Below are 25000 nucleotides of genomic sequence, written 5' to 3'. Positions count from 1 at the left end.
GCCCTTGTCGGCCGGGGAGGCAGCGAGCGTCGTTTGCAATTTCCTAGGAGATTTTCGTTTCTTTATGTGGTGATGGATGGAGATGGAGAACGGTGGTAGGTTTAAACACAAGTGAGGCGAGTCGATGGAGGCGACCACATGAGAGGAAAATTGTCAGGAATATAACAAGTAAAAAATGCGCCGAAGTTTCTTCGGCGCAATCGAGTTTTCTCTACAGCTGGTACAGCCTATAATCAAGGCCACCGAAAATAGACCTATCTTTCGGTGGTCTCGGCATAATGCTGTATGAGCTGCGGCCCATGAAACTTTAACCGCGGCCTGGTGGTTGCCTGTCCTATATCGTTGCCAGAAGCACGATTATGGGTAACTTTAACCTTAAATAAAATCAAAACTACTGAGGCTAGAGGGCTGCAATCTGGTATGCTTGAGGACTGGAGGGTGGATGATCAACATACCGATTTGCATCCCTCTAGCCTCAGTTCTTAAGATCTGAGGGCGGACAGAAAAAAGCGGACGGACAGACAAAGCCATCTCAATAGTTTCCTTTTACAGAAAACTAATAAAACTCACCTCGTCCTCCTGGCTGTCTTTGTACCACATGCTCTGCAGACCCTGGAGGGCGTTGCTGCCAAGGGAGATATCTCGCGACTTCGGTCCCATCACCATGCTCCTGATGCCCTCAACGGCACGGATGCCCGAAAAAATCACGACAAGGCTGAAGCATACCCAGCCGTTGCAAGTTCCAAACTGCATTTTGGTGGCGTCGATCTGGGAGCCCTTTTATCGCTTCTGCAATGGAAGAGGAGGAAGAGTTACGAAAATCACATTTTAAGGTTCTCTGACCATGTGCGTTAAAAAAAACGAATGAGAAATAAAATTCTTCAGATGATTACGGAAAATAAAGCTTAATCTTTCATTTACGTGGAATGTTAAGGATATATAAGAAGTAGTAGAACTACTGAAGTAGAGGAAAAGACATATAAGTTTACTTAATTAACGAGAACAAAGAACTCTTCAGTAATGAAATGACTGGTTTCTTTATATGAATAAACATAAATTTCATCAAGTTTAAATAAATCTTGAAAACTAAATACTTCATAAAAATTTACCATTTTTAAGATTCATCTTCAGAAATCGTAAATGGACGAAATAGGAAAATTCTACAAAATAAAATCACAGAACCCTTGACACAGAAGTCTCGGTGAATAATATTAAGAGTAGTAATGATATAATCTATTTCAGGGACACATACAGAGATCGATATGACTGATGCAATACAATACACAATATTTAGATACACAAGATAAAGAAGTTACAATAATAAACCATTACAACCAAATAATAATAATAATAATTATAATAATAATAATAATAATAATAATAATAATAATAATAATATACAATTATTATTTCCAGATAACAAACAGCAAAATTCTTGACAGGAAAACATTCTCTTTATTAAGGAGAAAAGTTAAAATTGGCAGACGACTAACCAACCGAAATAGGGCCCTTTCAGAACACAAACTGATTACTTTACGAGAACATGAAATTAATCCAAGGAAGAAACACTCAAATGACGAAATGATCACTGCCTACCCTTCAGAATACCTCTTAAAATTAATTAGTATTGCAGTCTTTAATTTTTTTAAAATATGCTGACCATGTCATTACTGCATGATAGGTATGCTTTACCGAATAAGAATTATATAAGAACATGTACAGTATTTATGCAGGTGTAAAGTGGCAAATGTTACCCAGCCTTTAAAATGTTTACAGGTGCACTTCGCTGTGATCAAACAGGGGAATAAAACTGCAGTTCCAAGACAAATGCAGCACTTCTGAGAGAGAGAGAGAGAGAGAGAGAGAGAGAGAGAGAGAGAGAGAGAGAGAGAGAGAGAGAGAGAGAGAGAATTAATGACGACCGAGTGAGGACAGACGTAAAATTCAACCAATGTTGTCAAATTAAAAGTAAACTAAACGATTTCAAAACAGGACGAAAAAAGGAAATAAGCAAAACCAAATAAAACCAAAACAATAAACGCTACTGTGTGGCATCACCTACATCAAACAAAAGCACCGTTGACCTGTCAAAAGCGCTGTCAGTCGGACAAGTCAAGCAACAAGCAACTTATCAATCAAGACATATGCAAGCGGTGTTCTTCCTCTACATCCAAAACACGTTGTCCCTGGCCCCCTGACCGTGCCTCCACCCCCTACCCGCCCAGGCCTCCATTCTCTAAGCCAGCATAGAGCTATGTTGACTAGATAAGCATAATGTGATGCCTTGTTGCGACAAATGAAGGGGAATGGTCGGTGGGCTTCGAAAGAGGAACTGTTTATCTAAGCCTGTGACGTCCGTATTGCAGGTCTCTGGAGAGTCTGCGTCTCAAAGGAAGGGGGCATGTACAGTACTTTTCGTCGCCGTTTCTCTCTCTCTCTCTCTCTCTCTCCGTGCCTTCTGCTTCCCCGGTCATTATCATCAGCATCTTCGCTACCAGAAACGTTTCTCTATCTCTTGTCCTCCCTCATTCATAGCAGTAACTATGGTATCAGAAACCTCTCTCTCTCTCTCTCTCTCTCTCTCTCTCTCTCACACGTTTGCAACAACAAAAATTTTTTACTTCCCAATAATTATCCACATCTAAGTTACCAAGCCTGTTCCCCCTCTCTCTCTCTCTCTCTCTCTCTCTCTCTGGCTACCAGTCGCTCTCTTACAAATCATCTAATCATCCATTCATTCATTCATACAGCCGTGATAACGCCAATTAATTTAACCATAACACTTCATTAGCTCTGACACAAAAGCAAGGCTATCAGCCACTGTCCTTCATTATCTTCTCTCTTTCTCCCTCCCCCTCTCAAGTCCTCCACTCATTCATTCAGAAATAAAGACGCCAAAGACCAGAACTGCACAATTCTACCTTCCTCTTTGTATTTCGCTTATCACCTCTGAAGATGCACTGCCTTCAGCGATAACCCTCTTCCACATAAAGTATTTCTTTGTTTCAGAAAAGGAGGAACGAACGAACGATACATTTCAAAGGCCCGTTACACTATAGACCTTAGTCCGTTTATTATATAACGAAAGTAGTCGGGAAACAAAGATCGCACTCAACCATATCCATATACATATACATATACATACAACATACATACATACTGCCAAGTTCATAAAGAATTTTCATGTTTTCACACTCTCAGGGCCTGAGGCATGAAAAAGTGTACCTCCTCCTCAGAGCGTGAAAACACGAAAGCAACCCTCCTTATGGTTTGAAGGCATGAATTCGCATCTCATCAGGGTATGAGAACATAAATAGCCCACCTCCTCACGGCATTATAACATCAAAATCCCCTACACAGTACCAAGTTTCATTGTTGACTTACATACATACATACATGCACACACATATATATACATATATGTGTGTGTTATTTTTGACGTATTTACGTATAAATGTAAATATAAATATAAATACATATATATATATATATATATATATATATATATATATATATATTATATATATATATATATATGTACATGTATAATATATATACATACTGTATATATATATGCATATATATACAGTGTGTATGTATATCAGTATATATATACATATATACATATAAATACATACATGCACCAGAGAAACGGTTTACACAATCAAAGAAGCCAGACACACACACACACAAATTAAAATCAGTTCTTTTAGCAACAATTCCACCTGACGTCTCTTTTCCCCTTTCCATTGTCCGGGGAACAAACAAGTGCCTGTCACTGAGCACAGCCTCATTCAGAGTGCAGACACCGCCGGCGTTCCCCCTATGACGTCTGCGGTGCATAGATCCTACGTCTCGGCTTCAGTTTTCTTATCGCTTCTGTTTTCATCGACAGAGATCCGTCTGCACCCAATATCACCACTCGCATGTGTCAGAAAAAGTTTTCAATAAGATACATATATATATATATATATATATATATATATATATATATATATATATATATATATATATATATATATATATATATATATATATCTTATTGAAAAACTTTTCTAGTACACACACACACACATATATATATATATATATATATATATATATATATATATATATATATATATATATATATATATATATATATATATATATATATATATATATATGCATGCACACACATGTATATATATGTGTATACACGGAAACACACACATATATACACACACACATATATATATAATTATATATATATATATATATATATATATATATATATATATATATATATATATATATATATATATATATATATAGAGAGTGAGAGATGAGAGAGAGAGAGAGAGGGAGAGTGGATAGACAGACAGATAAATAATCACTCCATTGTATCAAAACTGTTGCAATCAGATTTGAGCTTTTTTTCTCTCTCTCTTCCGGAAGCAGAAAGAAAATAGAGAAAAATAAAACTAAAAAAAAAAAAAAAAAATTACGGCCTTTCTCTTTAAAGTGATAAGCAGGCTTCCAAAGTATAATGTGCCTGTATTAAATTATAAGTGAGAAAATACAACTTTCTAAGTAGCCTACATCAAGTTTCAACGGGAGGGACAAGCTATCGTCGTTTCTTGTCCATATATGAAGTTTCATTTTCCCGCTTCAGAAATCTAAGATTTACTAGGTAAGAGATCTGTTGCAAGTTGTGGGTTTTCTGAGTGATAAAAAAAAGTCTGTTCTACATTATTCTAGAGAGTGAAATGTGTGCTGAGAGAGAGAGAGAGAGAGAGAGAGAGAGAGAGAGAGAGAGAGAGAGAGAGAGAGTGGGTGCAATATGTATGTGTGCAACAGAGAGAGACAGGAAGAAAGAGGGGAAGAGAGGTAAAGGAGGAAAGAATAAGAGAAGGTGAGTGACTATCTTCAGGATAAACGCACTGATGAAAGACCCGTTTCCTCCATTTCAAAATCCCCACTACAAGGAAGACTCTTCAGAGGCATTGGCGCATTCTGAGTACTCCCTCTCACGTTATCTAAACCACTACAACATTAAAACGAATAAGTGTCCCGCTTCTACGAACTCTTAGTTGCAAGAACGCTTTCTTCGAAGTCAAATGACGAAGGAGTTCGCGGGATACTTGATGACAAATGGACTGGGGCATCTAAGGTTAGTTTGGAGAGGTCTTTCCTGTTTGCTAAGGTTGGAGAGCATTTCCTGTCACGCTTAGGAAACGTGTCGTAAGAAGGAACGGAGGAAACCTCCTGTGGAACGGAGAATATGTGGAAAATGTTGAAAAAGACAATTGCTACAGATTAAGTAACATGGGATAGCAAAAGGTGGAGCAGAGTCGGCTTTACATGTAAGGTAACATCAAATGTCATAAGAAGGGACGGAAAAATTTCCTGTTGACATTCTAGTACCAACAGACTGGAAAGGTAGCGCATAAAATTTTCCGTTACTTTAAGGTCATGAAAGATGCCAACGGGACCTTTTGCCATTCAAGTAACATAAGATGTCAAAAAGAAATGGAGATGAGAAAAGTTTCCTTAAACTTTTAAAATAATATTTTATAAAGGAACGGAACAAAGATACAGATACTTAAGTAACATCAAACTTGAAAGGTGGACCAGAGAAAACGTCCTGCATCAGACACCATGATAACAGATGAAACGCAGTATGCGTTCTGACGAAGTTCTATTAGTCAAAAATGTCAAAAGATTCAGAATTCTTCAGGTTTCACCGTCTCATGATGAAAAGAAGGACAACAAGAATACTATGATTTGTGGGAAAAAATAAAAAATTTGTTTACAAGAATCGCTAGATGATCCTAGTGACGACCTAAAATGCTTAATTCTCCTGTCACTTTAAAATACCATATCACCAAAGGTGCTGGTGCCCCCATTTTGAAGAATATTTTTGGAATGATGCCCAACAACTTGGCATTTCCTATAAAGACTGAAATATTTATCAACCGGAGGTCTTGACTGTACAACAAAGGGTGATACTTCTGTCAACTTATATGTTTTTATAAACAGCATTTATGAGAATTCTGTGCTTCCTTTTCTCTCAGTAATAATCACTGATACGTTACTAGCTCACTACGTATTTAATCCTCAAAATAACTGATACAAAACGCTGAGAGTTAATGGGCACCCTTTTTCCTTAAATAAATAAATGTTGTGTGACTTAAAGTCGAGGGTTTATTTTAGGGACGCTAACATATAATTATGAAATCCATATATCATACAGTAGACCGTGAGGATGATAGGTCAGATCTCAGTGGTTCACACCAGGCCTCATTTTCTCTTACGGGCCACTTACGAAAAAGCCCAGTGTTAGCATAAGGTCCGCTAAATCCAAGCCATCCAACCAACCTATCATTCATAGAGAAGGAAGAATTTGCGAAAAGGGAGTAGCAATATCCGTAGACCTTTACATGCGTCTATTTCCTACGATAAGTGCAGGTAGAATTAGATAATCTAGAAACCCCTCATGAACTGATTTACCGACAGAATTACTGGCGACACAACACTAAGGGCAATGCGTCGTTAAAAAGATTTGCTGAGCAATAATGCACAGTAAGACAAATTATGAAAAAAAGGCGTAAGATGGGAAGACTACACCAAGTAGGTAGGATTCCTACTCCATGTGTCTCTCGTGTTCACATATCTATCATCAACCACAAAAATAATCTTGTTTTTAATGAAGACATTATCGCAGAAGAATACCCACTTGCCTTCAAATTACTGTACACAGACAGTGACTATATATTGTCCAAGTGTAAACAGACTTACACAAATGGGGAAGAGTAAAATGAATAAACAAACATCACAATAAAAACAGCCAACCACTCAGTACATAAGAAAACCCCCTTATTTAGGTCAAACAAAGTCAGTCAAGGAAAAGCCAAAAACATTTACTTAGCCAAAATAAATAAACTAATAAATGCAGACATAAATCAAAAATGATATCCATCAATGAGAAAAGAAACAAATAAACACAACCTAAGCCTTCACATTCCTATTCGAAGTATGATCAGCATCGACATCGACTCTGACCCGACAGTCCTTAACAAGAGAACCACTACTCATAATTTGTGTTGTTTCTCATATATGAACGGAGAGGGTAGACCCGGTAGAGAGAGGGTAGATGTCAAGGTTAGATAATCGGTCCTACGTCATGAGTTGCGGGACGAATGGGGGGGGGGAGACTAAAGCTCCTAGGCAACAATGCTTGAGAGAGAGAGAGAGAGAGAGAGAGAGAGAGAGAGAGAGAGAGGAAAAGACGAGAGGAAAGGGGGGTGGAGTGTGAGATGTTGAGAGCAAATCTGCATACGAGGAATAATAGAGGAATTATAGATGAATCAGACTTTCAACAGAAACATGTACGAGTAGTTGAGGAGAGAAAGGACAGTGACAGACTGGGCGGACGCACATAAACGCTCACGCATACACGTACATTCACATATGCACACAATATATCTACATTTACACATACAGGCAGATAGACAGACCAATAGACAGAAATATATTGTTTTCGTAACAGGACAATAGATATCACAAACTCAGGCATCTCCGTCAAAAGTGCATTATTCTCAGCACATTATTGATTTATATCCTAAAAGAAGACTATTATTTGATAAACGATTATGGTTATTATTACTTACAAGCTGCATTCTAGGGATGCACGTGGCCTTCATGAACTCGCGCTATATGTCATTTTACTTTCCTGTGTCATCTCTTTCAAGTAGGTATATTTTTACGAATGTGCAAGAGGCATTAACGACAACATTGTAGGAGCTCTGAGTTTGAAAAGTTAAAGATATAATAAAGATAAAAGCAATTTCGCAAGTCAAAGCCTACTGTGGTTAACAACGTCTAGAACATAATAAATTTTAAAGGTCTAACTGATACGGCTAAATTCCTCCTTCCCTTTCATTTTAGTTTCATAACCGTATACAAAATAACGCCTGTAAAACTGAAAGGTTAATTTGTAAAACTGAAACGTACATTATGTAAATTGTGGCGTAATTTCTTACGCTACAACTGTTCCTATGATACAGTTTAAATAAAAACATTTGAATAAACTACACCTTAACTCTTCTAAAGACTTCTTATGATGATATTGATTGAATAATTGGAATATTAGGTTCGCGAGGTGTAAATTACGGTGTGATAAGCGAGACAATTTTGTGCACAACGCTTAAAATTCTCCTAAAAGTATCTCAATCAATCCGCTTTTAAATAACGGACCTACCTTTTCTTTTTTAAAGTCTTATCATCGTGTGCAGCCACTGTATATACATAATCTATAAAGCACAATCACACAGAAACTACACAATTATTATGCTAGATGAAAAAAAAAAAAAACTTCTAACGCTTCGATGAAAGAAAATGTGAAACATTAGAGAATGAATGAATACGGTAATCTCTAGATGTAAATTAAAGGGTTAGATTAAGTAATAAACAAAATTATGAATGAACAAGAAGCATAACAATTAGTTTATGTATGGACGAAAACAATACGAATTGGCAACTACGGACAGTAGGTGCTGAAGGGTAAACGGTGGAGTAAAATAAAAAAAAAGGAAAAAATCCATCATCACCCATTCAACCTCATGGCAAAGCTGCGTGGATGACGGGGGCCATTGGGGGGATGGGGGAAGGAGACAGGGGCCACCAGAGAGGTGGGACGGGAGAGTCTTCAGAGGAAGCAAGGTTCTGGTGGAATAAGAAAAGGCTAATGGGATGGCTCTCCACACTGGCGCCTCCATAATGGAGAGCCGAGAATGTGCCCGACGCTGACGACAAGGCGGTAGCTTCAAAACACCAGCTCTCGCGTCTCACCCCCAATGACCCTCCTCCTTCCTTCCTCTCTCTCTCTCTCTCTCTCTCTCTCTCTCTCTCTCTCTCTCTCCTCTTAACCCTACTGTTCTCTTCTTCAATATCCTATCGCATTCTATAAATCATCGTTTTCCCGTTCCTTTTAAAATATTCCGACCAGATCGTGTTCAGAACACGATCCGCTCCCTTGCATTTTCCAACGCCTGCACCCACCCCTTTTCATTTCTAAATATTCTGTTTAATATGTACATTAGTCCTAATTAACTGTTTCTTGATATCCCATCCGTGTCTCCCATTTATCTCCTGTTTCTTCTCCGGTTCGTCATCCAGTTCCCGTGTCGTCCCATTTTACAATATATATATATATATATATATATATATATATATATATATATATATATATATATATATATATGTGTGTGTGTGTGTGTGTGTGTGTATAAATATACACACACATATATATATATGTATGTATATATATATAATTATATATTAGATATATATATATATATATATATATATATATATATATATATATATATATATATATATATATATATATATATATTATGGAAACCAGATTTGGCATTCTCTTCCCCTACTTGTTTTTCCTAGTCCTCACAACCTTCCATCATTCGAAAGGTGGGTTTATCACCCCAACCTCTTTTGCTTGTTTCATGGGTCAGAGCTAAATAAAAGACACTGGCTTTACCCTTCCAAATCCTGCATTTACATGCAAGAGCATTCGGTACCGCAAACCTTCGCCAAGAGGCTGTTTCTCCCCAAAAATGACTTTCCTATTTAACCCAAAAGCTAATCGTATATTTCGTGTCACGAACCTTTTGCGCAACCACGCTAACAAACTAACGAACAAGCAAACCGAACCACATACATAACTCCTCGCCAGAGGTAATAAACGACTCCAATTTCTGGGCAAAGTTTCTCAGTAGACCGAAGTCATTACGTCACTGGCCCGGACGGAACAGCGAACTACTGTGTCAGTAATGAAGGCATAACAGGGCAGAAGAACACTAACCTACTGACATTACATGTAAACAACGCAAACGTCCTCCGACGAATAAGAAAGACACAAACAGGAATAACTTTCTGTTTTCAAGTGAAGAATTTCGCCCTTTGATGTCCAAATGCCAAGGAAATGAAAAAATATGGCTCGACTTATTGTTGTGCAGTATGTACACGTGAATGTCATGTGTGAGTGAATATATTCACTACAATGTACATGTGTACACACACAGTGTATGTGCACACATATATAGGCTTTGTAGAGCATGTAAAGTTGCACAAATATGTCCTGGGTCATTAGCCCTGCTTTTTCAAAGAATCACAAAGGTAAAATCATGTAAGAAGTGTTTGTACCAATGATTAAATGAGCACAATACTTAACGAAAGTTACACACACACACACACACACACACACATATATATATATATATATATATATATATATATATATATATATATATATATATATATATATATATATATATACATATATAAAAAACAACATACAAACGAAACGTACTCGGAAATAGCGAAATTATACATAAAACTGAAAAAAAAAACAAACACAGGATCTTGAAAAAAAAAATCCATTGGACTTAAAATAAATGAGAAAACTACCCTTCCCATCAAATGGATAAATCTAGCTGAAAAATTTAAAGAAATAAAAACACGAACCTAGACACCAATAAAAAGAACGAACAGAACGAAAGTCAGAAAGAAATAAAGACGCACAGAAGAACTGCAGTTAGCCGCGGAAAGTGGCCCGGCCACCCACTGTTTCTTGCAAGAAGAAGAAAACGACTTCCTCTCCCGAGAGGGGTTGGGGAGACTGGTCGGCCGGCTATGTGAACGCGTGCTAAGCAATTACTCTTGTTTCGGGGAGAACTCAACAACAACTTGTTGCTTTCTGGTGTAATGGGACAAGGACGATCTCTCTCTCTCTAATCTTTAATTTTTTTTTCCTATTTCTCACACAGAACATGATTTTAAATCTCCCAGTCTACTTACGGAAAAGAATGGTTAAAATGAACATACTAAAACAACAATAATAATGGTAAATAATAATTATCATAATAAAGTACTTCCCTAATTCCCCAATCAGTGCCAATACCACCCAAAACAACATCAATGACAATAATAAATAATTTACTTCGAAAATGCACCTCCATCGCTAAGAACAACAACACTTCTAATGATAAAACCGAAATGTGTTGCCGCTAAAGCATATAAAGCCCGGTTGCACAAGCGCTTTTAATTCCTAAGTGGCATCACCTCTATGTGGTGCGTTTAATTCCTTAGTGGCATCACTGCTATGTAATCTTGAGCTAATGAAGATGTCGTTCAATGAAGACAGACCTGAGTAATCACAAAATATAGATGATAACTGAGTGAACGGAAAATTCATGAATGATGGAATATAATGCACTATATAAAGCAAAATACATAAAAGGAGCGGCTAAAAAGGGGCGAGTAATGCAAAATAAGAGACGGAATAGAAAAAATAAATAACAGAATTAATATATTCACATGAAGAGATACTCTATCGTTGCTTACAATATGCCAAGAATTATTATTATTATTATTATTATTATTATTATTATTATTATTATTATTATTATTAAAAAGACCATAAACAGGCATATCAAACTTTGGCGGAATAAAATGCCCTTATGCAAAGAAAAAGAAAAAAGGAAAAAGACATCGAAGGTTATAATAGAACGCCATCGTTTCTCCGGAACTGTTGTCGGCAAAGTAGAAAAACACACGGCTGCGCCCCGCTGGCACCCATAAATAGCAAGCTGTTTCAGGAGACACTGTCGGCCACAGTTCGTTGAAATAGCGTCGCCGGGGCGAGAAGATGAATTATTGCGTATTCTGAGGCGATGGAATGATGATGATGGTGATGGTGAGGAGGAGGAGGAGGGGGAGGAGGAAATGATAACTGAGGAAAAGAAATGAAACGTGAAGAAAAATAAGGAGAGAAGGAAAAAGAAATATTTAAAAAAACAAAATGAACGCAGTACAGAAATTACCAGAATGAAAACAAGACAAGAGTAAAAATGATAAAGGGAAGAGAAAAAGTACTAAAATAATAATAATAATAATAATAATAATAATAATAATAATAATAATAATAATAACAATAATAATAATAATAAGACGTATGAAAGCTTTGGACAGCGGAAGAACATTAAGGTAAAGGCCTCAAAGACCTTTGAAAGAAAACACACACACACACATACACAAGCCATCGTGCTGCAAAGAGCCACTGTAAATGCCCCTCAATCTTTTTATTTGTCTAGACGAATTAAGAATCCCAAGCTACGCACGCACGCACATACACACATACATACACACACAAATGGCACATCCCTCAGAAGAACATTTCATAAAAAAACAAGTGAAAAATGCGCCGAAGTTTCTTCGGCGCAAACGAGTTTTCTGTACAGCCGCTACACTGTATAATCAAGGCCACCGAAAATAGATCTATCTTTTGGTGTTCTCGGTATCATAAGCCGCAGCCCACGAAACTTTAACCACGGGCCGGTGGTGGCCCATCCTACAACGTTGCCAGAGGCAAGATTATGACTAATTTTAACCTTGAATAAAATAAAATAAAACATATAAGGCTAGAGGTCTGCAATTTGGTATGTTTGATGACTGGAGGGTGGATGATCAACATACCAATTTGCAGCCCTCTAGCCTCAGTAGTTTTTAAGATCTGAGGGTGGACAGAAAAAGTGCGGACAGAAAATAGTGCGGAAGGACAGACAAAGCCGGTACAACCGTTTTCTTTTCAGGAAACTAAAAATCTATTTATGGTTGATATCAAGCTACTTTAGAACACATTTTAAAAAGTTGGATCTCACTGAACTGCAAAATTTCATATATATATATATATATATATATATATATATATATATATATATATATATATATATATATATATATATATATATGTGTATATATATTATAAATATATACACACATGATCAACGGAAGTATTTCTACTACGAAGAGAGAGAGAGAGAGAGAGAGAGAGAGAGAGAGAGAGTTATTCTCTAATCATAATATCAGTTCAACACTCGATTAACCAAGACTTTTCCCCTGCTAAAAGCCAGCAGTTTAAACGAAGCCTGCCAGTGTTTACAGCGAGACAATAACCAACCGTCAGCGCATTGTCACCCGAAGCTCTTAAGGGAGCCATAAGATCAAATAGCAACAACAAACAAAACGCTCTGCAGCTCCGGAGGGCGAGGCGGGACGGTCACACACGAACAGCTTGACAGAACTAGACGGATCAAGAATGATGGATCACCTCCAGACTCACTTGGCTCTGTCATGATGCAGACAGATACATAAACACACACACACTCACACATCTCTCTCTCTCTCTCTCTCTCTCTCTCTCTCTACTGTCACAAGTCGCCTTCCTGTTTTGATACTCGTATGTTTTGCATATTTGACCCTACCGTGCAAATTGTCTGTGTGACTCGCGTTACAAATAGTTTCCCTGTTTACGCATCAGTCAGCTATAAAACATATTTACATTACACGGCTACACTCTTATTCCATCACTGACTACTGTAATCTTTTATATTAACATTCACCAACATTCATATGCCACTGGACTGGCGGAATCTTTTGAAGGAAAATATCAGCTACATACAAGTGGCAAGAACATTATTCCTTATTTTCTGTAAGAAATGTTAATATGTCTTCAGTCATATTTCCATATTGCACACCTTGAAAATTACAATTGGAAAAAAATTGCTTCCGGAATTTCAAAATGTGACTGTAATCATGTTAAGATTCTGGAATCTGTAAAAAGGTAGCACCGTCAGCCATTCCTTTCCGAAAAGGAGTCTACAATAGATTTACGCCTTACATAAATACAATAACTTCCAGAAATGGTCATGATTGTGAGACACCACCTTATATATAGTAATCACTGTACGTGCGATTTGGCAAAGAGGTTTTAGGTTATTGCCAGAAGACATGTCTGGCTGGCACTAATCTAACTAAGCCCCTACCGAAGGACATTCCTTATAAATAATGTATGCTTGTTTACGGCCCTAGACATATAAAAAGCCTTTCAATTAAAATTATTATTATTATTGTATGGCTCCCTGCTGATGCAAAGCCTAGTATAATTCATAATGATAAATAAAATGTGAAGAACTGATATAGAAACAAACAAACAAAACAAATTATTATTATTATTATTATTATTATTATTATTATTATTATCATCATCATTCTCAAAATAAAGCCTTTAATTATGAAAATCATCACCATCTTCATCATTATAAAAAATGTGTGGCTCCCAGCTGAAGCAAAGCCTAGTATAATTCATAATGATAAATAAAATGTGAAGAATGATATAGAAACACATTAAAAAAAAACAAGTTATTATTATTATTATTGTTCTCAAAATAAAGCCTTTATTATGAAAATCATCATCACCATCTTCATCATTATAAAAAAGAAAGAAAAAATTCTGCAATTGGCACAACCAAACGACCTCAGCGACGCCCAACGTTTAAGCAATGGACCAAAGTACTCGGAGAGCCTCGTATAAGAAGAGTTATTGTGGCCACTTCACCTCCTTAGTTCCCAGAGATAATTGTTCACTTAAAGGTTAATTGCTAGCGAAATAAGCAATCGAGAAATATAAGACCGAACACTCACACTCCCTCTCTTTGTATATGTGTACAGAGAGAATGGGGAAGAGGAGAAGGGGAAGTGTAGATATACATTACAAGTGAAAAGACGATGGTCATAAAATTTAAATTTACGCTTTGTTCTTTTGCGGGATAGTTTGGCGTTACAGTTAATGTATTATATATACATACATACACATGTATGTATGTATATATAATATAATATATATGTACAGTATATATATGTATATAAACGCTCTGTCCTCTTCAGAATTAGTTGTTACAGTTGGTTTATACATATATATATATATATATATATATATATATATATATATATATATATATATATATATATATATATATATATATATAAAATATATATATATATATATATATATATATATATATATATATATATATATATATATATATGCATATAAACGCTTTGTCCCTTCAGAATTAGTTGTTAATTTATTTATATATATATATATATATATATATATATATATAATATATAATATATATATATATATATATATATATAAATATTATATATATATATATATACATATATATATACACATATATATATGTGTGTGCGTGTCCGTGTCTGCTAAGAGATAGATAAGTATGAAACCACATTTGTGAAAATGATTCTGAATTAGGGGAACTTGAACAAATAATTAAAACGTATAATAATAATAATAATAATAATAATAATAATAATAATAATAATATTAATAATAATAATAATAATAATAATAATAATAATAATAATAATGCATGAAAGAGTAAGCAATAACAGCGTTTCCTTTTCATATCAATCCACAGCTAAAACCCTTTTCTCCTCCCAGAATTTATCATTGTTTACTTTGAAGGAGTGTATTGCATTACCTCAACGAGACTTACAAAAGCAAACACTCATTAAGATTCATAGTCAGAGAGAGAGAGAGAGAGAGAGAGAGAGAGAGAGAGAGAGAGAGAGAGAGTCCTTGGAAGTAATAAGAAGTTTGATTATCTGCTTCAGTGTCAAATTAAAATTCCCTGGGCAGAAAGTCGCCTATATGAAGTACCACACAGTACTTTACTTCTACTTGTCATACTTTATGGAGAGAGAGAGAGAGAGAGAGAGAGAGAGAGAGAGAGAGAGAGAGAGAGAGAGAGAGAGAGAGAGCATTACTCCCCTTGGGTTTTGTACTCGATTTCTACTTCACACACACAGAGAGAGAGAGAGAGAGAGAGAGAGAGAGAGAGAGAGAGAGAGAGAGAGAGAGAGAGAGAGAGAGAGAGAGAGCATGAATTCAGACAGATTGAAGATAGAGCAGAGTAACAATCATTACGATGACTTGCCAAAACCCCGAACCACAAAAACAAATCAGTCTGCCTCGTCTACATCTTCGGAGGGGTTGTAAGCTCCACAGGAACAGCTATTTCTGGCACTGCCTGGTGACATGCGGTGTAAGTAAATGTTTGAACAATGGTCTGGAAATGTTTGAACATTATTCTTTCAAGAATAATGAGCTGGTGAAAAGCAAGGGCAACGGTTCTAAAATGTTAGTGAAAATGAATTAGTTCATAGTTCAAAGGATAAAATAAAGGGATGAACATACGGTTAATTTGAAAAAAAAAAATTTCTAAAAATGAAAAGAAAAATATATAATTTATGAATGAACTCTATTAGTAAAAGGGAAATGAAATGGGAAAAAAATGAGCACCACTGGGTCACAAAGAGGCCCATACAGCCATTACCAAGCAGGTTCGCTGACGTAAGTGAAATTTCCATTTACTTATAACAAATATGTAACTGAGTCTAAAAGTGGATTTTTTGGTTACCTAACTTCCAGAATCTTCATTATGCTTGAAAATCATCCAGATGCTTAGCTTTTGTGCAATAAAACGTGAAAACTGAGAAAACTTTACCAGGCGATCTGTCTGCACGAATAAAAGTAAAAAAAAAAGGAAAAGACGAAAAAAAGCAATTCACGTGTCGAAAGCTATCTGTTGCAACCACTTGATTCAATGGATCACAAATTTATAAAGCCCTTGATACGGGTTCTGTAAATATTTATGTTGATTGGTATTTTACGCCGTAAATATTCCATACTGTTCACGAGTCTTATGATTTAAAATCCTCTTCATTTATATAGCTGAGTTTATTACATTCATTATACACATACAACTGAATCTCCCTAAAGGAATTTTATGCTTGAAAAAATTTTTATATCCTTAAGTTGTTCACAAGCGTTCCACACATTCCGACAACCGATTTAAGACGTCCATCACTCATAAATCATGAAAAACAAATGCTGGGGGAGAATGGGGTGGTAGGGGTAGGGAGGTGGGTGAGGGGGAGAAAAGCGCCCCAAAGAGAATAACCAAAACAAACCCTACTCGAGAGAGAGGGCCACAAAAACAAACCACGTGGCGACGGCCCCATCATGAGACTACTACTACTGGCTCGCCGTCTCTCTCTCTCTCTCTCTCTCTCTCTCTCTCTCTCTCTCTCTCTCTCCTGTCGAACACTCCAAAATACCGTTCGACTCGCTCATATCCTATATGATTACGCACCGGACCCTTGCCTGTAGACTTACTATACCCTTCCACCCACATCTTTATTATTAACCTAAGACATCTTACTGTATCCTTAACACGATTCTTTCCTGTAGGACCAACATGTCATTTGATTCATTACCTACGACACTCTTTCCTACAGTTTTTAAATAATTATTTACCTATCCTTCAAAGCAATTTCCTTGTAGTTACTTGCCCCTATATTTCCACCAGAATTTCCACCACTGTGCCCCATTTACTTTTTTTTTTTTTGGCTTATAAATTGCCATCCCTACCCTTCACTTTTCTTCTGCATGACATCCCTACCTTATAAGGTGCTGCTTACCACCTCCTACAACACCCTACCTGACAGTTCATTTTCATTATCAGACCCCAACATTTACAACCAGCAGACCTTTTAAGTCATTACCGACCATGCCCTACCCTAAAGTTTTTATCATGGTAGCCCAGATCTTAGTTATGGCACGTAGTACTATTCCCTCGTAGTTTTTCCTTCTTCGCTATCCCATCTATAAGGTATAACAAAACCTGATTGGTTTGTGAGACTGGCGCCACGACAACAAAGTTCGTTTTCTGTTACCAGCCTACAATGGGTGTTTCTGGTTTCTGTATTATACTGTGTTTTCTTCAAATAACTTAGGCATTCAGCAACTAAAAGGAAACTGTGAACTGAAGAATAAAATCGTATATATCTCTGGATTTTTGTGCTATAGGCGACTGCGTAGGTCCCAGCGAACAACATATCCCATTCTGTTTTAATAACTTGATATCCCTTTTAGTTTTAGTAAACTGTAAGGATGTACGGCACCCGGCAGCAAAAGGATATTTCTTAGTCGACAATTAGAGCAAGGACTCAATAACAGAGCTATGAAGGACTACGCAGATATCTGTTGGAAATGTTTATTCAAGAGGGGAGACAAAACTAAACATACTTGTTCTTCAGAATCCGTCCAGGGAAGAAGAAGAAGAAGAAGAAGAAGAAGAAGAAGAAGAAGAAGAAGAAGAAGAAGAAGAAGAGAGAGAGAGAGAGAGAGAGAGAGAGAGAGAGAGAGAGAGATAAAACCCTTACAACTGCAATTCACGAACAACTATATTTTTTCTGCTATTTTTCAAGACATTGTATCGTCCTACACCAAAATCAAGCTCACCAACTTCTAAACAAAGATAACAATGAAAACCTCAAACAAACAACTGCATCAACAGCAACAAACAAGTAACGAAAACGAAACGGCGAAAACCTTCATAAACAAACAACCAATCGTCAAGGTCGCAATCGTAAGATCACCGGGATGCTGCGAATGGAATGGTTTTGTTGGTGCAGACTGACCCACTCATGTTTATGGGACGAGGGCATTGCTCTGTCGCTGTTGAGAGTTAGGGGCACTCTGTTCGCCTGGAGTGGTCTTGCGTAATTCTTTGTCGCCACGTGGTGCAGGAAATTGCCACAGAGACCACACGATATTATGTATATATATATATATATAATATAATATATAAAATATCAGTTTTCTATATATATATATATATATATATATATATATATATATATATATATATATATATATATATATATATATATATGTATATGCATGCAAGTATGCTGTATATATGATAATTATTACTACTCTGCTCTATACACTCAAGCATGCTGATTTTGATATACAGCTCGACAACACACACAAACACACTCTGAATATACAGTACAGTATAAAATAAAACTATTCAATAGTGCCTCGATAATATTCATATGAAATTTCCTAACGGACTCGCTTGGGCAGCGTTACCAATAACTACAACTCTAGAAATAGTGCTAAGTACTCCAGGGTTCAATCACCACCGGCACACAAGTGGCTACGCGCCCATGCGCGCACTGGGAACACGTTATGAAGAACTTACTCAGCATGGGGAAGGACGAGACGTTTTCTAAATATGTCGCGACAGTGACGAAGCACTTATCTACAGAGAGTTTGACCCACGAATGTAAATACTTTATGTCGTCCTGAAAGTTTATGACAACAATGATGGAAAAGAAAATGGATTTCACTTTTTAAGGAAAATAACATTTGATTCGATCTGATGAAATCTGGGCTGTCAAGCCAAGCACTGGGGGCACTTTCGGCCATTCAGCGTTTAAGACGGTTAAAAGAGAGTTGGAGTGAATAGGCTACATAATACACAGCTAAAGAAAGGAAAGGACACGAAGGGCAGGGTTCTAAAGGTGAAACTGGGAGAAAGCCCCAGTTGAGAACTAATGGTAACTGAGGTTTGGCAGAAAGACTGAAGAAAGGAAGCAGGAACGCAGGTAAAGTACAAGGCTTCAGAAGTGGATACAGCTAGGGGTTCATGGTTGTGAAGAAACTAACTAAAATTTCAGTTTTTCTCAGAGGGATATGAAAAAAGCAACTTCTGATAACAATACCCACGTGCCTAATTTTTAAAGGAATTTTTTTCTATTCAAGGAAAATTTTTTAGCAGTTTTGAATTCTTTGAACACAACAATAATATTATGATAAAATTCTTCCTTTTCTTTACAAGGTAAATTTCAGTCTACTTTCTTTATTACTGTCCTTTAATTGCTGAAAGTATGGCTTATAAAATAAAAGCATATGCTTCACATTACCTTTTATCTGTATGTTATATTGGGAAAAATGCTAAGAAAGAAAATCATTAAATTACAGACCTAATCAGAGGATTTTGCATATATTTTTTTTTAATACTCAACATTCGCATAAGTCACTGCTGATGATAGTGGGCGGTTTATGTAATTGTTTACAGGTCGAGACGCATGATTGCATAATGAGGCAGCGCTAACGTAAAAACAATTTTTTTCAGGGCGGTCTTAAGCCCGGGTAAAAGAAGAGGGTTGAGTGTCAGGGTTACGCCCTTGTCTTGTAACAACAGAGGCGTGACACTCAAGTCAGAAATGATAAGTTTCCTAGGAAAGAATGAGTATGTATATATATATATATATATATATATATACACACTCATACATATACATATAAATATACATTATACACACACAATATATATATATATATATATATATATATATATATATATATATATATATATATATATATATATTATGAAACACATCCTCAAGTTGCGCTAGCGCTAGTAGCAACAAACTTGATAAACCTTAAAAGTCAATTATTAGACACTCGAAATTCAGTTTTTTATTGTCTTTTTTGTGGGGCCATTTACACATCAAGGGCAACGGAGTACTTAACGTGACTGATAAGCAAACGTGTATAATACGCATTTTCTCGATTTTGCTGTCATTTACCAACTGCCACTATGAACGAGGCTGATGAGTACACACGTACTAAAAGTTTTTGTTTTATTATTCCTGCGCTTCGTTAAAACAACTGCCACAATGAACGAAGCCAATAACTATACACAAACTTAAAAAAAAAAAAAAATTTGACTATCATCGTTCAGCAGCCTCTGGAAGACTCAAAACGCCTGATACGCATATCTATCTCTTGGCGTATATGTACCTATTTTTTTTTAATATCATTCAACAAACGATATTTTTTTTAACCTACGTATTAAGGAAGTCGTTTGCTCTCTATTCGTTTGCTGTTTTTTGACAGCTGCAGAGTGACTGTGCTTGATAAATATACGTAGACATGTACCGAATGCTCTCTCTCTCTCTCTCTCTCTCTCTCTCTCTCTCTCTCTCTCTCTCTCTCTCATTTTTTGGCTGTCACAGCTCAACTGCCATTCAGTTAATGAACTCTGCTGATATGTATATTTGCTTAAGTATGAAAATAAACTGATCGAATAACTTTTGTAGGTCAATGGGAATTTTTGTTCAAGGAAACGATAATATGGCTGGTAAGGGGTATAGTTAAAATATCAATATCGCAATTCAAGAAACTTAAAAATAAAACATTCACAGAGAGAGAGAGAGAGAGAGAGAGAGAGAGAGAGAGAGAGAGAGAGAGAAACCTCTATCTTCCTTAATATAAAAGGAAAAAAAGCTATGACAAACACATGAAAGAACTAAATTCCCGTCACATCGCCAAAACCATTTTTACCCTCGCCCCTGCCAACCCACCACCCCACCCCCCAAAACAAGCAGCCATCAGTAAGTTTTCACAAGGTGCCCCAGAGTGACGCCTAAGGCAGTCCGCAGAAAAACATTGTTTAGCGTCGGTCTTCCCCTCCTCGCGCATTGCGGGATTCCGAAGGGTGAGAGGTCGGGCTGTTTTTCTTTCCGTTTCTCTCGTTATATTCAATAAAGATTTTTTCGTTTGGTTATTGAAAAGACGTGTTGCGTTCAATGGCGATAGAGATGAATCGTGGATGGAATGGGCGATAGTGTTCCTACATTTTATATTGAAATTTCTTTCAAAGGAGCCTTTTCAATGAAAAGACATATTCTGTTGAATGGCATTGCAGATGATATGTACTACAGACTGGATGATAATGTTGAATCCGTTTACTGCAGAAGCTCAACAACTTATAATACTGGATTATTTACCCCAAACCAAACTGATTTTATTTATTACAGAGGTTTATGCAATTAATATAACGCCGGATTCATTTACAGTGATGAACTTCATAAATCTAGCTCATAAACAGACTTGAAACACTAAGAAGCAAGAAATGTCTATGAAGCAGATGCTCTAGTATGTGCGAACAAAAAACTTCAAAACTTCTTTTTATTTACTGATAATCTGATTAATTACTGAAACGCGACTACGCAGTCCCGTAGAGTTTCTACAAAACTGGTAATGATGCAATTACAAAAATAACAAAGATCAATTGTAGTCGCCTTACTACTGTATAAGGCTTCCTGATCCTTATCTTCTGTGCTAAAGGTCTCTGATGGGAAATTATCTGCAAGGAATATGATAGATATGAAGAGAATGGTCACTGTATTGTACTCTTTTGTGTTTATACAGATATCTAGTCAGCTGTAAAATTATATTTATTCATTTCTTACTTCATTCTCTTCGATTTTTAGTAATTTTGAGTAAGCTTGCTTTGCAAGTGACGTCTTCTTACTCTTCCATAAGCATGCGCATACATTGTAATAATAATAATAATAATAATAATAATAATAATAATAATAATATTATTATTATTATTACTTAGGTGCAAAATACATTAAGGCGAGTCATGAATCAGTTAATAAGTTAATATAGACAGACAGACCCCAATGACCTATGATAACTGCAAGTAAGACAAATTCTGCCGAGCGTGTATGCAAAGAAAAAATGTGCATGATACTAGCAAGTGATGTATCTCGAAAGAGTACCTGACATAATTCAAAAAGGGTATGCACAGCTATATTTTTTCTACATAACGAAAAAAAAATAAATAAAAACGGTTCTTTGCAATCAGCTTTGAAAAATGAAAATCCTTCGCAATTTACTTCATATTTATTATTTTTAGGACAAAAAAGAGCAGAAATCACTCTTTATATATATATATATATATATATATATATATATATATATATATATATATATATATATATATATATATATATATATATATATATATATATTATATATATATATATATATATATATATATATATATATATATATATATAAAAGAATGAAATAGCAAATGGAATAGAGTAATGAATGACTGTGATATCAAACCGAGTATTAGCTTACATGAAAACCTTCACAAGCGAGAAAAAATCAATCCAAAGAATAGAAATTCAAAAAACAAGACAAAAAGATAAGGAAGAAAAAAAAGATAAGGGGGTTGAAAAATGCAAAAACATTCACCGAAATCCCGACATTCCATCCGTGAGTCCATTAAGGCATTAACAGTCAAAACAAACGCACGTCTTGTAAACATCATTTTCGAGGGAGCGTCCGAGTAACAAAACAGTTATCATTCCATATTCCGACTTCTTCACACAAACTGTTTACGGAGTCGGCGGCGGAATGTTTACGGTGAAATTTCATCCGCCATTTGAGAGGCAAACTGTGCCTTTAATGAGTCACCCTGCATCAGGGCTTAAGGATAACGAGGGCTTTGAACCAAGGTCTGACATGACAGACTATGGGAGTTTTATGCAAGACTTAAATTTCGCAGGAATTTCTATGCAGAATTTGTTTACGGTCAAGGGAATTGACAGGTCCTTCCGTGCCATTTACTTTTACCAATTCAACTACTGTTATTACTTCTACTAACTATTAATGACATTATTGGTAGTACGATAAAAAAGAGCAAGGATAAAGCATATCTTAACCCAAAAAACAAGCCTAAGAACATTATTATTATTATTATTATTATTATTATTATTATTATTATTATTTTTAAAGTCCAGTATGATTCAACATGGGTGGCAATGAGGCCTTAAACACAGCAGACTTAGTATAAGAGTGGAAAAATTATAATACATTTAAAAGCCCCTGTGGAATTTAACTTACTTAAACATCTACATATACTGTAGGAATCTGCCTTTTTTCCTGGTGCTATTTGCTAAAAGAAAGGAAAAAATCACATGCACCGAGAATACCGATACAAATTCGGATAGGTCCATTTCATATATTTCCCATTTTATGAATGACGATATTAATATGCGATCAGTGAAAGGGTTACTACTTATAATCCTACAACTTAATCTCCTACCGGCACTTCTGCTACTACAACTAATAGTAATAATAATAGCAGTAATGTCATTAACTACATAAGAATAACAGCAGCTTGGCTAATAATATCAATTTCAAAAACACCGATTTTATGTTTGGTTCTTGAAATAATATGAGTATGACCATACCTGTACTGACAGCATCAAGATCATTATTATTATTATTATTATTATTATTATTATTATTATTAGAAGTAGTAGTAGTAATAGTTATGCCAATCATAATATCATCACTGCCATTATTTATCATTACAAACAGATTACATGAAAATTACTACCAATAAAACTACAACTTATTTTCATTACAATATGTATATTTTACAGTTTTAGTTTCTTAATTTGAAGAAAAAGACTTAATAATGGTACTCTAAAGACGCCCCTTCCTGTAATAAACAGTATCGATGACGAAACTTACAACGGTACTAGTCTTTTCAACTTATAAATGGGGTACCCAATTTGTCATTTATACCACTTCACTAATCTCTCTCTCTCTCTCTCTCTTCTCTCTCTCTCCTCTACTCTCTCAGGCTGGTTGAATTACTGGGCAAAAATTAGTGCAAGGTTACAAAACAAATTCAACAACATTTAGCACTGTATCACATGAAGGGTACCATCATACTACTACTACTACTACTACTACTACTACTACTGCTGCTGCTGCCAGCTGATATAATAATAATAATAATAATAATAATAATAATAATAATAATAATAATAACAACAGATTAAATAACCGAAATACCGAGACCCATTTTTTGTTGCAGCTTCCAATCCAAACCAAGCACTTTCTGGAGACCCCACGCCACAAAACGTAAACAAAAATCAAAGACAAATATACAGTACATCAGAAAAAATTAGACGGGAGGCGCCACGCACGGCATCTCGACAGAAGTTTGGTCTATTTGGCTCTAGACCACTGCCTAGATGCGCCACAGCGCCGAAATTCCGTTCCCCCTTTTTTTTCGTACGCCTTATTTTCTTGTGTATTCTATCCCTCTTTTTGGTCAAGTTACGCCTGGATGCTAAACTTACACCTACTCTTTCTTTCGCGTGTTATGTAATCTTTTGGGTGTGGCTAAATCGGGGAATAAAATCCATCTATACTTTAGCTTCATTTTTGGCAAAATTAAGTAGACTAACATTCCACTATTTTTTAAAGCTAACCCGTATTAAGCGGGAGAAAATTCCAATTTAATTGCCATTCATTTATTTTCTCTCCCCGTTTTCCGTAAAATGCCGATTTCTCTCCTTTTGTGCTTGGTTTTTGCTCTATTTTTAGCCACGT

At 35.9% G+C, this 25000-nt stretch overlaps 1 protein-coding gene across 1 annotated transcript in view; it reads right to left on the bottom strand.

The window, feature by feature from the left end:
• LOC136836453 (adipolin-like) overlaps window positions 1-25000 on the bottom strand; it is a 39027-nt gene that overhangs the window by 11120 nt on the left and 2907 nt on the right. Inside the window, exon 2 of the mRNA XM_067100723.1 lies at window positions 571-789. Coding sequence (XP_066956824.1) covers window positions 571-753 — 183 coding nt within the window. The 5' untranslated portion in view covers window positions 754-789. The remainder of the gene's footprint in view (window positions 1-570; window positions 790-25000) is intronic.

Source organism: Macrobrachium rosenbergii, chromosome 56, assembly GCF_040412425.1.
Source record: "Macrobrachium rosenbergii isolate ZJJX-2024 chromosome 56, ASM4041242v1, whole genome shotgun sequence".
In the NCBI taxonomy this organism is placed as follows: Eukaryota; Metazoa; Arthropoda; class Malacostraca; order Decapoda; family Palaemonidae; genus Macrobrachium; species Macrobrachium rosenbergii.
Note: the sequence above shows the minus strand (reverse complement) of the source record. Positions and strands in the feature narration are given on the sequence as shown.